Source organism: Coenobita brevimanus, chromosome 102 (assembly GCF_032717465.1).
Source record: "Coenobita brevimanus isolate Jiangsu-jjx chromosome 102, ASM3271746v2, whole genome shotgun sequence".
NCBI classification, from domain to species: domain Eukaryota; kingdom Metazoa; phylum Arthropoda; class Malacostraca; order Decapoda; family Coenobitidae; genus Coenobita; species Coenobita brevimanus.
The window spans coordinates 1537021-1553523 of record NC_137055.1 but is presented as its reverse complement, the minus strand read 5'-3'; the positions used below and the strand labels follow the sequence as shown (position 1 = coordinate 1553523).

The window sequence follows — 16503 nt, the reverse complement described above, 5'->3', positions numbered from 1 at the left end:
TACTGTTGACCCCATGATAGCCATCCCCCTATTGTACATGTATCATGAAAATAAACATTACAGGTATATAGGCATACATGTATACTGAGGTAGGCTAAAACTGGTGCTTCCCTACCGCTTGTTCACGTTTTGGAGGCAATATAACCCCAGACCTCTGATGTATCACTGTCCACTCACAGGCACTGTTCACTTCAATAGAAAATTAATGGGTAACGTTGACATAACTTTGGTTGCAGGTGCTGATCAGCTTCCTTCTTTTCCAATGCTTTCGCTGAGTAACATCGCTGTTTATGTTCACTATAACAATAAAGGTGCTGACAAACAGCCTCTATGTGGTGACACTGTGTACCCTGGGTGGTGCAATGCAGTTCCAGAGTCCACCCAGGAGCCAAACCTCCTTTCATTTCCCTGCATGGTACTGTGGGGCATGAACCTGGTCCTACTCTGGTGAGACACCATCTATGACAATAGGGTGTCAGTTCCCTACACAGTGTACAATTGTACTGTACTGTATCTGTAGGATGGCCCCATGGAAGCAGCTGCTTACCTGTGGTCAATGAGTCTGCTTGGCCAGACAGACCAGCATTAAGCAACAACCATGGCAATAATATATATGCTGGAAAATGATCAGAACTGCTTGTTTATAATCTGAGTGAAAAATATCATGCAAATGACTACAGTGTCAATGTAAGAAAAGCATTCAGAAGCCAAAAGCTAATGCCTGCCACAATATACTGTTGGCCAAGTCCAAGATTTTGGCCATATCTTGCTACCCTGAAGGTTTCATGTTGATAGCTCAAGCCGTTCAAGAGATATAATGGTGCTAAAGGCGGGCAATAAAGCTAGCTGACCTATGGCAGCCATTTTGGTAACCCTGATCTTGACCCCGAGTCCCCATTTTCAAACTTGTCCAAGATTTTGGCCATCTCTTGATACCCCGAGGGTTTCATGTTGATAGCTTGAGCCGTTCATGAGATACAATGGTCCTAAAGGCAGGTGATAAAAACTAGGTGTGTGTGTGTGTGTGTGTGTGTGTGTGTGTGTGTGTGTGTGTGTGTGTGTGTGTGTGTGTGTGTGTGTGTGTGTGTGTGTGTGTGTGTGTGTGTGTGTGTGTGTGTGTGTGTGTGTGTGTGTGTGTGCGTGCGTGCGTGTGTGTGTGTGTGTGTGTGTGTGTGTGTGTGTGTGTGACTCTGGGCATAGGCTTCACAGCCTGCTATCAAGGCCCAGCAGTCCTCCTACATACCATGCACCTCTACATGTTGACCTCTAGCAGCCATTTTGGGTGACCTTGACATTGACCTTGAGTGCCCATTTTCAAACTCGGCAAGGATTATGGCCATATCTTAATACCCTGAAGGTTTCATGTTGATAGCTCAAGCTGTTCATGAGATATAATGGGAACACACACACACACACACACACACACACACACACACACACACACACACACACACACACACACACACACACACACACACACAGGTGGGTAAAAGGCATTATCGCTCTGCCTTGTAAAGGTGGGTGATAATAAGGCCTCTGGTTGCCAAGTGATGGGCAGGTTACAATGACCTAAATAACAATGTCTATAATGTTTTCTACTCCATTTGTAAACAAACATTTCCAATCATTATGTAGCTAATGGATTATTATAGTGGACATAAAATATGATGTGATTTAGTAAAAACATTGAATATGAAGGAAGCACAACAGAACTTACAATCAAAATTGCGTAAAATGTACCCATAAATTTTCTGTTGAAATAATCACAGCTTGTGACTGGAGGAGGCGGTGGCTGAATCGGTAGAGAGGCAGCCTGCTGTCCTGATGGACCCAGGTTCGAATCCCGGCTGGGGCAGGGAACAGTTTAAGGATTTGACTTTCATAAAAGCAGACTTTCCTGATCTACCAGATGACCCGCCGACATGTTGTAAAAGTACCCCTGCTGATACCAATACACCAGTCCTGTATGAGACAGACCTAGCATGTATTCAATATGGACGGTGGGTGTTAGCGCCGAAGTGGTGACATGTGGAGGTGTAGGAGGACTACTGGGCCTTGGGAGAGGCTACTGCCCCCGAGATATAGGCCCTGAAGCCTTTGCCCAGAGTCGGACACAATAAAAAAAAAAATAAAAAAAAAAAAAATAAGGAGGTGGGGCTAATATGACCCCTGAAAAGTGAACAAACAGTACACACAATTGAAACAGTGTGGCAGCAGTCAAACAGGGGTTTCCATGAGATACTAATAAACGCTGAAAAGACTATCACGCTGGGAATAATGTCAATATCATACCTAAAGTGTAAGCATGATAACATAACAATGGCAACACACGACACCCAACAGAGCCAATCACAGCAGCACTGTTATCATAATCTCATTGAACTGTGAACTGATAGTGAAGATGCAGGGGTGAAGGTGGAGTACACACACACACACATATCATAGTAAACAGATAAAGTATCACATGACTTTCATCATGCTTGTCACGAACTGAACCACTGTAATAACCAATAAATGCCCCCTCCTTATTTTTTTATTTATTTATTTTTTTTTAATCACACAACTTTAACTGTTTTCACCCTTGTCACTAACTGAGCCATTGCATGAACAGATCATCTTTTTTTTTTTTTTTTTAAATTATCCATTCTACTGTAAGGCAATTTTATTATGATTAGGGGATACATAATAAAGGGGTTGAAAGAATTTCAGGCTTCTGGAAGCTTGAATGGTAAGTGAATGGGAGGGAGGCTCATTCAATAGGGCAGTTTGGTTAGTTTCTCATATCATATTTTTTCCCGTAACCTAGGGTGGGAAATGAAGTCTGGATGATGATAATGATGATGAATCAATTTCATTACAGTAACTCCTGCAATATACAGTCAGTAAATGGTATTCTTTTCACTGCCAGATTATTTTACTGAGATTATGACATTTCTTAGATCTATTCTTGTCTGTCAGATGCTATTCAGCTTGGAAGAAATATGATATTGTTGTTGCTGTTGCCCCAGGTTCACCTGGATGTGAATGTAGATGACTGCAAGCTGAACTTGCCTTTTTCCTGCAGTCCACCGGCAAGAGGGAGAAAAGTGCTGAGGAAAGGAGAGGAGGCAAGAGGTGAGAGATGGGGGTAGAGGAAGAAATGAGGGAATAGAGGTGATGAGGAAAGATATACAAGTGATTGTTATATAAGTGACAACAATACCCACCCTCCAGAACTTGCTCCAGGTCACTCGCTGGAACTGGTTCCTGCTCAGAAGATACCGTCACACCTGAGTATCGATCTCTCACACCCTGGAGGCAGAAGGCTAAAGTTATTCACCATCATTATCATGTTTGGCATCAACATGCATTATCATTATCATAAGCAGCAAGCCAGTCACTCTGACTTGTCACCACTCTGGTAGTAGTAGTTGCAACCCCAGGCTCGTATGAAATGTAAACAGGGTGGACTGCAGGTTCAAGCTGCTCACCTGCAATCCACAATCCTCCTTTCAGGGGACAGGGAAGTAGATGAAAGATGTTTATATAACCAGTCAGGTGAGCTGCGTGGTTAAATCAGTACCATAACATGCAGACATCACTCTCCCTTGCACAGAATTATCATCATCATCACAACCATCATCATTGTCAAGATCATCCTCATCACTGCCACCATCACCACCACCACCACCAGGAAACTAGGAGTTGGTATGTTCCTTTGTCCATAACTGATTCTCTGACATGATGTTACAGAGGAAAGTGACAAACTTGCTCTAAGTCTGAAGTACTATGTATGTAGTGAAATAATAGAGAGGCTGGTATGTTTCTCTGCCCTTAGATACAAAAATTCATCCAATATTTCACCTCTTCTACCATAAATGATTTTCTTTGATATGATGTGTTACAGAGGATAGTGATAGACATGTCCTAAGTCTGAAGTACTATATAATATGTAGTGCACTAACAGAGAGGTTGGTATGTTTCTCTGCCCTTATATGTATAAAAAAAAGTTCATCTAATATTTCACTTCTACCTTCCACTTTCCTCTGTTAATTAGTATTCTTAGGTTGAGAGAGGCATGGTATGTTTCTCTGTCCAGATACAAAAGTTCATCCAGTATTTCACCTCTTCTGCTTCACATTTTCCTCTGTTAGCTAATATTCTTAAGCTGAGACAGGCTTTGTATTTTGCTCTGCCTATAGATGATTCTCTCAGATACGATATACCATGGAGGAAAGTGAGTGACAGACAAGCCCAAAATCTGAAACAGACATAGGGGAATAGAGGACAGAGGCTTGGTATATTTTTTTGACCACAGATGATTCTCTTTGGTATGATGCACCAGGGAGGAACCTGATGGGCGTGTCCCAGTTTGAAATGCAGTAGAACTTTTGTCCCTGACTGTACAGATAACACTAATGACCAGTGGGGTTACTTTCATCCTTTGGCAGCTTATTCCAAGTTCAGAACTATGCCTCAATGACAGCTCTCGGCTACATCCTTTCCAAAGCACTTCTTTGTGACCAGTATCATATTCTAGTGCTGATTTCTTTGTACAGCTACAAGACGCTGGAGAGGGACACCTTCCTGAGGCGGTACTAAAATAATGAAGTAGACCAACTGCCTAGTTATATGAACATCCCACAATTACTTCCCCATCCCCCAAAAGGATGATGGTGGACTGAATAGAATGGCAAATCAGGTCTGCAGCCCATTCAGTTAATATTTCAGGTGAACCTGGGACTACAGCTACTAATATAGCTCTGTATTCAAGATGAAGATAAGGCAAGTAGCAGCAGTGGAGATGCAGTGGAATACCAGATTAATTTTTGTGCCTGACTGTATGGCAAAGAGTGCAATAATAACCTTAAAAATCGTGTATGGCAGAGTGCAATAATAACCTTAAAAATCGATGTTGTTGAGTCCATGGCACAGATGAAGGGTGAGCGGTGCTGGAGCTGACACTGCAATGGGCCTGTCGAAGCAGTTAGTTTCAACCTGCAATACAAGCCCCATAATCATATTGGAGAATACAGTGACCCAAGGATGTAAGGCCGTTACTGCTATGAAGGCCCTGATATGAAGAATTGTGCTGAGTGGAGAGGATGGAGAGGATGGAGGGTGAGAGACTGACGAAGAGAGTGTATGTGAGTGAGGTGGAGGGGGGAAGAGGGAGGGGGAGGCCGAGGATGAGATGGAGGGATGGGGTGGAGAGGTATATGAGAGAGGGGGGTGTGAGTTGGGAGCAGGGCAGTGAAATGGCGGGGGACAGGGCGACTTGGAGGCGATTTGTTTGTGGCCACCCCAAACGGGATTGAGGCGTCTGGCAATAGATAGATAGATAGATAGAACACAAACATGTTAAACTCAATAAACCAAGAATATGGTGGTTAGACAATAAAATATTTTACTCAAGCTCCCTTAGGAGTTCTTCCATGGAGCAACATCATACAAATACTGTAATATGGGACGTTCTGTGAAAGAAGCCTGAAGGTGCCGTGTGTCCAAAGTTCCGTATTCTGTTCTTAGTTTTCTCACTTTCAATTTTGGGACTTAAAGAGTTACTCCATGGAGCTCCTCATATGGAAGAAAGGTGGGAGTACAGAGCCGAAAGGAGACTGTGACGGTGCCCAAATTAATGTGCAGGTGTGAGAGGGGTGTGGTATAAGAAATTTAAGAAAGAGAGCAGTACAGTATGAGAGATGCATAATACTGTATTTGGGTTATGTATGTTGGACTGGAAAAGAAATACTGAGAGTAGCAAATTTAATCTATGGAACGCAGATGTCAGTATACTAAGGCGTAGAACATAGTTTCTAGCAACAGCTGGGAGGTAATTTGCTGGTTTGGACACTTTGTTTAGCTCACAGTCCATAGAAAACATTTGGTGTACCATGGCCAACCTCTGTACAGCATGGGGATTCATTACGAGAAAGCATAGCATCATTTCTATCATTTTGCTTTGAAGAGAGCATGCTGAAGCTACTTAAAGGGTAAGACACCCATCAGGTCAAAATGAAAAAACAGCTAAAATGGGGTTATTGGACAAGGATTTACAAATAAATGGGGGGTGGGATATGAGACAGAGTGAATGACCATAAGGCTGGATTAATATGGTACATGAATGTGTCAATACACGATACATGGAAACTGCAAAAGCAATAGAACTGACAAGAACCTACACTGCACAGTGGTTAAGCTGACAGAACTGTTATGCAGAACAGCTATGTAGCCAGTGTCTTATTAAAAAAAAAAAAAAAAAAAAAAAAAAGTACAGTACAGTGCTATTGTGCATCTCATGCAATTTAGTCTCACAAAATTAAAGGACTGAACAGTGTATGCTGACAGAACTGTTAGCTATACAGAGAAGCTATGTAGCCAGTGCCTTATTTAAAAAAGAAAGAAAGAAAAAAAGCTGTACAGTGGTATTGTGCTGCTTCTGCAATACAGTCTCACAAAATTAAAGGACTGAACAGTGCACATCACTTATTTTGCAAGTACTGTAGGTTAATCCCTCAGCTACTGCATGCACAACTGTGTTCAGCTGTTGGCCATCATACTCCTGCTTCACTGTTGTTGTGGTCACAGGCTCATTTGAACTTGAATCCTGTGGCCTGCCAGATGAAGTCCTCCTTCTCCTGCAGTCTACCATCCTCCTTTCAGGGGACAGGGAGGGTGTTTAGGGAGGTTTGTATACAGAAATTTGGCAGTGATGCCATCTGGTTACATTGGTACCACCACAGGAAGGTGTTCCTCTCTGGCACATCCAGTTCATAAAGACCTTATGTCTTCATGCACATAATAGAGGAAACAGGTCTGAATGACAAATAATCTATCTATCTATCGACTGCCAGATGCCATAATCCCATACGGGGTGGCCATTTGACTCTTGAGTTATTTGTTTTACAGGGAGGGGCACTAACCCTCCACCAACCCACTTGACACGTAGGGAGCACGTATGGTTGGTTATATGGTTACCACCCAGCGTTGTAAATGGTACAAAAAATCATCTCTTTATTTTTTTTAGTTAAAATAGGTTTTGGATTGTTTCTTTTCCTATTCATTTTTGCTTTTGAAGGCTCCAACATACTTGCATGTGTTGGCCTTGGTCACCTAATGGTGGCTCTCTGTGCTGTACGATCTCTGGCAGCTTCCCTATTTCGTCCCTTAACTCTGAAAACCATTTACAATGCTGGGTGGTAACCATATAACCAAACCATACGTGCTCCCTACGTGTCAAGTGGGTTGGTGGAGGGTTAGTGCCCCTCCCTGTAAAACAAATAACTCAGAGTCAAATGGCCACCTCGTACGGGATTATGGCGTCTGGCAATGGATGGATGGGATGGAACCCTGACGTCACATTCAATAACCTTGTCCCAGGGCTTTTTCAGTCTACCTCTCACTACCCTACCTCAAACATCAAAACTCCTCACTTTCTGCACCCAATTATTATAGGTGAAAAATAATGCTGTGCATGGTTTTGAGCTAATTACGCCAATAATAGTAATTTCTGATGGCCCAGTACCGGTACCTATTTATTGTTTCCCACATTACAATGTTGATAATATCTTGTGATTCTGCATTACTAAGATTTTGAGAGGAATAGGGATAAAATTCTGCATCCTTTTTTCCTTGTCTTCCCTGCAAAAAAACAAATCATGATCATGAATGAACAGTATTAAGTATATGTATCTGGGCACTGGCTACTTGATCCCACATGGCCTACCTCACTTACTGGCAGCTGATCTCAGCTGCTGCCTCCCAACATGACTACACATATCCGGATGCCTAACTGAGAGACACAAAATCTAACTGGGAGATCTTCATTCTCTCACAATCCCAAACTGTACATAGTGTATTTGATCATCACACTGTGCATTAATTCAAAATTTTTGGAAGGAAAAGTCAATGGGACATGCACATTTTAGCAGTGTGTTGCTGTGGCAATGGTCTTTTCCTCACTAATAGTCTTTTCCTCTTCCTTCTCTCACAAATACTACCAATTACTCTCCTCTTCCATTTGTTTTATTAATACTTTACCATATGGGCACACGTCTTCCAAATTTCCTGTTCAAATGGGTTTTTCACAGGTTGATTAGGATACGTTAGGGTAGCAGTTTTGGTCTGATAGGAATTAAGGGCTTCCAGTGTGAGGTTTAATGGCAACCCTAGGTGGTTAAAATCACAGGGGGTCAGGGGGCAAAACCCCCAGTTAGGTTAGGTTGGCAAGATAATCAGTAAACAAGATGCCATGAGGGATTATTCTCCAGAGCTAGACCTAGATATAACATATAGTCCTGCTAGGGTTACAGGAGAGCACTATCCCTCCCAGCAAAGGCAGCTACGCGGGTGGGGTGCCAACTCTCGAACTCGCAATCTCGAGTCCAGCACTCTACCACTGACTCACCCCGCTCCCTGCAAACAAGCTGCCATGAGCATCCAAACAGCTTCCCTTAAATACCTTAAAAATAGGCAAAAATTTATTATTTTGTTGCACATATATTTTGTAGTCTAAAATCAACAAGCAGCCATCTGCATTGCTTAATGTGCTGTACTACTTACTTGCCTTAAGAAAGTAAAAATGTAAGGCAACAGGTGGAACTACTGTTCTCATGTAATGATGTTTTCCCCAAGTCTTGCCTTTTCAGATATTACCCTCCTTGTCTCACTTAGGTCCTGTTGCCACCACAAGTGCATTCTAACCCACTGAGCCTTGAGTTTTTTTTTTTCCACCTTGCTATCTCCTAAGGTTTTATTCAGTTTCAGATTGACTTTTCAAAATGTTGAGGATAGACGGAGCCTCTCGTCTATCCTCTTCAATACGATATGCCTTACCAAGCTTGAAGAAAACTGCATAGTATTAGAAAGAATAAACTAAAAAGGACCTCTTGTGGATTCAGAAGGGTCTGGCATTCAGACAATCTGCTGTTTTGGACAACCACAAATTAGGAAATTTTCTTTTGACAGTTTATACATCTCACCTTCTACTAACTTTTTTTCCAATATACAATAAAAAATATACAGTAAGATCCCTACGTGTCAAGTGGGGTTGGTGGAGGATTAGTGCCTCTCCCTGTAAAACAATTAACTCAAAGCCCTTGGCCACCCTGTCTGGGATACGTGGCGTCTGGCAATGGATGGATGGATGGAAGTAGCCTAGTTGTCGCAAATGAACGGTGACCATAGTACAGTACTGTATGTAACTTTTTAATCTGACCTTCACCTGTGATCTGGGATTAAATGGAGAGATGATGATGGGCACACACACCATATGCGCTGACCAATTACTCTGAAGCAGAGAAGTGAATGAGAGTACTGTACTTCTTTTAGGTCTATCTATCTATTGCCAGACGCCTCAATCCCGTTTGGGGTGGCCACAAACAAATCGCCTCCAAGTCGCCCTGTCCCCCGCCATCTCACTGCCCTGCTCCCAACTCACGCCCCCCTTTTTCATACACCTCTCCACCCCATCCCTCCATCCCCCCCTCGGCCCCCCCCTCCCTCTCCCCCCCTCCACCCCACTCACATACACCCCTCTCGCCAGTCTTTCACCCTCCAAATATAAGCAGCTCATCACACACACGTGAGCAACTCCATCTGCTGAACTTTGAATTTGAAATCAGTTAAAAAATGGCTGGTGGATGTGGTAACAGACTGACAATTATTGGACATCTGCGATTAATTTTTTCCATTAGGACGAAGGGTTATCGAGAACGACTGACTGTCCTAACTGTAAGCAACCCTGTAAACAGAGAAAAGACGAATACTTTTGGTACTACACATAATGAACAACTTTTATGATGGTACGATTTCTGCATTTTGATGGTCAGGTTGGAATGAGATATGGTGATTAATGCTGGGGGGTTTGGGGAGGCACATTCCCCCAGTTAGGATATCTATATTTTTTCTGGTGTTTATCATGATTTAATCTACTGGATTTATATTTAATGCATTACAGCAAGTAGCCTAAGATGCAATTTTGCACAGTGAAGGTTAGGTTTGACTGCAATAAAATGGTTAATTTTGCGGGGAGGTTTGGGGAGTGCAGTCCCCAGTTAGAAGTGTTTTCTGATGCTTTTTAAAAATCTGATCTACCATGATTTCTTTCAGAAACTAGCCCTTTATGCCATGCTCCCCCACCCAAAACCCCTGACTCTCCACCAGTCCTGTTTTCGTAAAAGAATGGAGGGGAGGCATAACTTGGAAACGGCTGATTTGTGACAGCTTTGAAGGTTGAATTCGTTCACAACAAAATACACCAAAAAAATATTGTGATAATTAAAATCCATGGCTGTCCAAAACGTTGATTTGTGACGGGTCTGGGATAATATTTAGCAGGTGTCAACTGAAATTCACGTGGACTGGTGTTTTCTATTTACATCTGATCATTTGCTAACACTTTTCTTCAATGACACTTGTCACATATGACCCCTGGGGTTATTAATGACCCCAGAGAGGATTAATGACCTCAAAGGGGGGAAGGTGTCATTCTGCAACAGACGTGTCAGCAAATAGGTGGTAGCTATATGGAAAACACTTCAAACTGTTTGATTATCAGTTATGGCTTCTGCTACATATTTAGCCTGGTTTGAAGGTTATATTGTCTAAAACGGGAAATTACCCAATGTTTCTACCCCACTACTCCCATCGCCTTGTAATACTAAAGTTACATTGTCCTATAGCAGTAGAATACTTGTAAAATATAAGACTGGCTCATCTATAATTCCCTTTAAAATTTCCCTGTTAGTTTTAAACAGCATTTAAAAATTCTCCAATGTTTACTTAGTGGCCTTTTAAAACCCGCTGCCATGACCACCAGTGACTTGCTCTGCCCTTTAAAAATTTACACATCAGTGACATCAGCAGGCATCACCTACCATGAAACAGAAACATTCGATACATAGCTCTATCACCATCAGTAAGGTAATGTGCATTAAATATGATATTAAAACAGACAAATCTCGCCAAAACTCACAGCCTCCGTAGGCCTCGCGTTATTACCATTATATAAAGCAGATTATTCTCTAGACTCGAATATGTTAAGTTCTCGATTTTTATAGCTACCATTTCCAGATATTTTGCTTTGCATTTTGTAATGTCATTTGTATTTTTTTTTTTCCAAAGCTCAGTAGTCTGTAAATAATAGAACGTCGTAACAGAAAACCACTGGCTATAGAGGGGATAACTAAAGTTTTTTTTTTTTTTTTTTTAATCATAGCTTTGTGCTGGAAAGGGAAGCTTTCAGGTGGTAGGCTCCAATATATATAACCGATATAAAACGTGCGACGAAAAACCTATTTGGCGGTCATTTACCTAATCGGCACGGCGCCGAATCGGCAGTTTTAATTGGGAAATAATATTATTATAATTCATACACACCTAGTTATGTGAAATCCGGTCAAAATTTTGTGCTTAAGTTAATAAAAAATCAGGATTCAGTGCGAAAACTAGCTAAAGTTAGCTGAAGTGTATCGTCTTTAGCCCGACAACTCGCCTTGACAGACTTCTAGTTTGTATAAATATTGATTTATCATGCAAATACATTATTTGCAGTGTAATTCAATATTTATGCAAAACTGAAATCTGTCAATGTGTGTTGGCGAGCTAAAGGAGAAATATCCGCTAACTGTAACAAGGTTTCGCTCTGAATCCTGATTTTTTTTTTTTTTTTTTGTCAATAAACATTTTTTTTTCTACCGGAATCCAGATAATTAGGTGTGTATGAACCTATAGGGTTGAAAAAAAAAAAAAATCACTCGGTGCCGATTCGGTATTTCGTCGTACCGGATATAAATGCCCCATTTCCCCCTACCTGTCCTCCAAAAGGAGGGTGGAAGATTATGGGAAAAGGGCAGTTGCAGCCTGCAGTTCACCTGCTTCAAATTTAAGGGACCCTGGAATTCTCTGAAGGTAATATTTGCGTCTGACAGACTTTGCGGACACTACCTACACTGCTGTATGCATCAAAGCTACACTCACCATCTACCTCTGAGGGCTGTATTCTAGGTGCCATAGGAAGTTCTATAGGGGCATAGCGGGACACCCCCCCCTCCTCCTCCCCGAGTTATTCCTCTGGATTTACACGCCAATGACTGTGGTTACCAATCGCTTATCATTATTATTATTTTTTCGCATTAGGCCATGTTATATATACACAGTATTACAGTGCTTTATATATATATATATATATATATATATATATATATATATATATATATATATATATATATATATATATATATATGAGCCGCTGTTCAATGTGGCTCTCGACCACAGAAGCTTCGTGGTCCACATCCGCCCTAGAGACAGGCCCTAGGGCTGGTCTAGTGCACCTTAGGTATAAGAGTGCAGATTTCACGAGGCATACCGACAGTGCACATCTCATCCAGGCAATAACAGAACTTTGGGGTTGGTGCTTCTGCCACCACCGCCACCAGTCTCGACTCTTGAGTGGAATCTCTTCGCCTCTGGACCCACACCACCTGTTGCTGTGAATTCAAGGGGAGTGAATCGATCATGGTTTGCATATTGGATTCTCTCTTCATATTGTTCGTATTGTTTATTAAAGCTCGAACATACATGCATGCATCATCGGCCTTGGTCACCTAATGGCGGCTTTCCACTCTGCTCTCTGGCTGTCTCTTGATAGCTTTTTTTTTTTTTTTTTTTTTTCGCTGTTCATTCTTGTAGTGTGCAGCCTGAAGTGGAAAGTTCACAGCGAGATGTTGTCCTAGTATTAACTATTCTAACATCGGAAAAAGCCCTCTGCCCACATATCCAGAGACCTGGCGCAGTGACAACCTCTCTAGCATCTTTGATGGGTTTGCTGTTCTGCGGATGAAGTGCTCACCGTCTAGACTCGACTCTAGAGGGAGCAGTGCTGGCTCTATGGTGACATAAGGGCAAAGTTTCAGGAGCATCTTCGCAGTGAGGCCGCAGACTTCATCATGTTGAATGCTCACAAGGTCTCTATATATCTATCTATCTATCTATTGCCAGACGTCCCAATCCCGTATGGGGTGGCCACAAACAAATCGCCTCCACGCCGCCCTGCTCCCCCACCACTCCACTGCCCCGCTCCCTGCTCACACCCCTTTCCCCCACACACCCCTCCACTCCACCCCCCCGGCCCCCCCTCCCCCCACCCCACCCACACAACCACTCTCCTCGTCAGCCTCCCACTCTCCATCCTCTCCACACGGCCAAACCACCTCAACGTGTTTCTCCTAACGCTTTCTATCACATCCACATCCACACCACAACGCTCCTTCACATCCTCATTTGTCAGTCTGTCCATCCATGTGACTCACAAGGTCTTCCTTCTTGCAAACCATTGTATGGTTTTGTTAAAGGCAGTGCCACAGGCACACTGCCAAATTAGGTTTTCTATTGGCCACCCACATCTCAGGGTTATGGCATTTATACAATTTTGTGTTAATCAAAGCCTTTTGCCTTATGAGGCAGGGTCGTCAACCTATTAGATGCCCCAGCCTCCTGTGGTGTTCAGTGGATGAAGTGCAATACTCTTCTACGCTGGTCTGGGGCAAGATGTTCAATTATCTGCTGCAGCTGGTCCTTTTGTCTTGCTTCCCTGTCTTTGCTTCTCTGTGTGTTTATATCTTTCTGCCGTTGTTGGTCGATTTCGCTCGTCTCAACGTGGCCACTGAATCCACGTCACAAGATTTAATCTTCTGTGACAAGGATTCAGTGAGCTTAAGTGAATTTCTGTGTTCATAACCTGCCATGGCTGCTGGGTTTATAATGCCAAGGCCTCCCATCCTGGGTGGTAGTGCTAAAAGGTACCTCTCTTCTGGTGTGGGGATGTGGCCATTGGTCAGTGATGGGAGGAATGACTCCCTGACAGCATCCTCCAGTGGTTGTAGCAGCAACTCAGTGTCGGGAATGGTCCCTATCACGCAAGTCCATTTGTGCTTTACACCACATACAAATGCGGTACATTCTGCATGGGGTTCTGTTCTCGCGTGGCTGGATGGCAAATGTATTTCTTCTACCTGTCTTTACCTCGTCACTCACATATTTGTCTGAATTCCTTAGTTCCAGCCACTGCACCTAGATGCCTCTGGCTTTCTGTTGTCACTATCACTTTTGTGCTGCTGCTGCTGCTGCTGCTGCTGCTTATGAGTAAGATGTGGACCACACCATGTAGTCTTAAAAGGCGCAGCGTTGCATAGGAAAGCGTACTGTACAGTGGCATGAAAACGCCCAGTCGACAAGTCACACAGTACACCTCTTTCAGCCACGTTTAATCATGTATAAATAAGACAATATCAGCAGCATACACACAAAAACAAGGGAATAACCCATTAACTGAACGTACCAAGCAATCAAAATCTCGGTGGCAGTATGCCATCAACTTTGTATTATTTATTATTTTTTCATTTATTTATTTCGGAGGTTTAGTCAGGATATCGGGGTCTTGAATGGTGAGTGATTGGCAGTGTGGCTCATTCAGTTGGCCAAACGTTGATTAGTATCCCATTCCATCAACTGTTTTCTGATTCTCTGGACCCTACCTCACCCGACCTTGGGGTGGGGAAAGACGTCTGGATGGCGATGATAATGATGATGATGATGATGATGATGATGATGATTATGATGATGATGATGATGATGATAATGGAACACTTGCCGAGCTCGGTGAGCGTTCTGAAATGTCTGCGTCTGTTTCACGAAGAACCAGTTTTTTTCTGCCCGATTTTCCCGCCTTCCATTCCAAACAAAGTCGTGCTCTTGGTAGGTACAGACTTGCTCAGCTTGATATAAACTGAGCACAGCCATGTATGGTGGTGTCAGGCGAGCAGATCTATAGCTGAATTGCCCATCCTCAAGTGGCAGGAGAGTTGTGGATGGTGATAATGAAGATAATGATGATGATAATGAAGATAATGATGATAATGAAGATAATGATGATGAATGATGATGATGATAATTCTTGCTTACTCCCAGATAATTTACTTACGAGACACTAAACTGGAAAGGTTGGAAACAACTTACATGAACCCCATTAACCCCATCACCAACAAAGATTCTTCTTAGGTTTTATTTTTTTTCTCTCTTCCATGCTCCTCCCTTCTCTGTCAGTTTTCCCTTTGTAATATCCTTCCTTCATTTCTTTCGTCTTCCTTCCTTCCCTTCACACTGCTTCCTTCCCTCCATCCTTCCTTTCGTCTTCCTTCCTTCCCTTCACCTTGCTTCCTTCCTTCCATCCTTCCTTTCGTCTTTCTTCCTTCCCTTCACATTGCTTCCTTCCTTCCATCCTTCCTTTCGTCTTTCTTCCTTCCCATCACTTTGCTTCCCTCCTTCCATCCTTCCTTTCAGCATTCTTCCAATCACCTTGCTTCTCTCCTTCCATCCTTCCTTTCGTCTTTCTTCCTTCCCTCCTTCCTTTCGTCTTTCTTCCTTCCCTCCTTCCATCCTTCCTTTCGTCTTTCTTCCTTCCCATCACTTTGCTTCCCTCCTTCCATCCTTCCTTTCGTCTTTCTTCCTTCCCTTCACTTTGCTTCCCTCCTTCCATCCTTCCTTTCGTCTTCCTTCCCTTCACTTTGCTTCCCTCCTTCCATCCTTCCTTTCAGCATTCTTCCAATCACCTTGCTATATCATTTCCCATCTTTCTCGGTTCCTCTTATTCATCGTCTCATTCCCTCCTTTACACCTGTATTCCTTGGTCCATTTTTCCTCTCCTTTTCCTAATTTGCTTCTCTCCCGTAGTCATCTGGAGGTGGGGAAAATCGAAGGAAAATCAATTGAACTGTTGGCATTGACTTTCTCTGCTTCTAACCCTTCATTATGAGAGGTGGAGCTAGGATTCCGGGGACTTGAACGGCGAGTGAATGAAAGTGTGGCCCATCGTGCTGGTCACACATTGCTTAGTTTCTCGTATATTATTTTTCTGTTGTTATTGATGATGATGATGATGATGATGATGATGATGATGATGATGACGATGATGGTTGTGGTGGTGGTGGTGGTGGTGGTGGTGGTGATGATGATGATGATGATGATGATACTGTCTTACATTTATATATTAACAATTTTATCAGTGTTTTTCAGCGACAGAACTGTAGTGTAGTGTAGTGGGTGGCACACTATGGAGGGGAGGGTTCATATACAGCGTCCCTCTTCCACTCCGCTAGGTGATTATGTCTATCCTGCATTAGTTACTGTATTTCCCACTCCCACTACTTCACCACGCCCACACCAGCAGACTAAGCCGTTCCTGCGCTACCCGAGATACTGCCAGGTGAGAGTGTAGTGAAGTGCTATTCAGGAACCACCCTAGTTTAATGGTGCGGTGCCTCATCACTCTCCATTACGGTTGTGATGAATGGTGAGGCAGGGTGATGACTGGGGTAATGGGGGGCCAGGCAGACCCTCTCTCCTCTGCCTAAACCATTAACCTTCTCTGCTGGCCGCCTGACAGTGATATTAATTGTGTGGATGTCTGTGAGGCTGTGTGGATGGGTGTGAGAGGCTGTGTGGATGGCTGTGAGAGGCTGTGTGGAT

General features: G+C 43.0%; 2 protein-coding genes across 2 annotated transcripts in view; both read right to left on the bottom strand.

Moving 5' to 3' along the window:
* Nucleotides 1-12899, bottom strand: part of LOC145415336 (uncharacterized) — a 34892-nt gene extending 21993 nt beyond the window's left edge. Inside the window, exons 1-3 of the mRNA XM_080284613.1 lie at nucleotides 12753-12899; nucleotides 12312-12467; nucleotides 3207-3291 (exon numbers count right to left, since the gene is read on the bottom strand). Coding sequence (XP_080140739.1) covers nucleotides 3207-3291; nucleotides 12312-12467; nucleotides 12753-12899 — 388 coding nt within the window. The remainder of the gene's footprint in view (nucleotides 1-3206; nucleotides 3292-12311; nucleotides 12468-12752) is intronic.
* LOC145415317 (trypsin-1-like) overlaps nucleotides 1-16503 on the bottom strand; it is a 230982-nt gene that overhangs the window by 70370 nt on the left and 144109 nt on the right. The gene's annotated exons all lie outside the window — the stretch shown is intronic.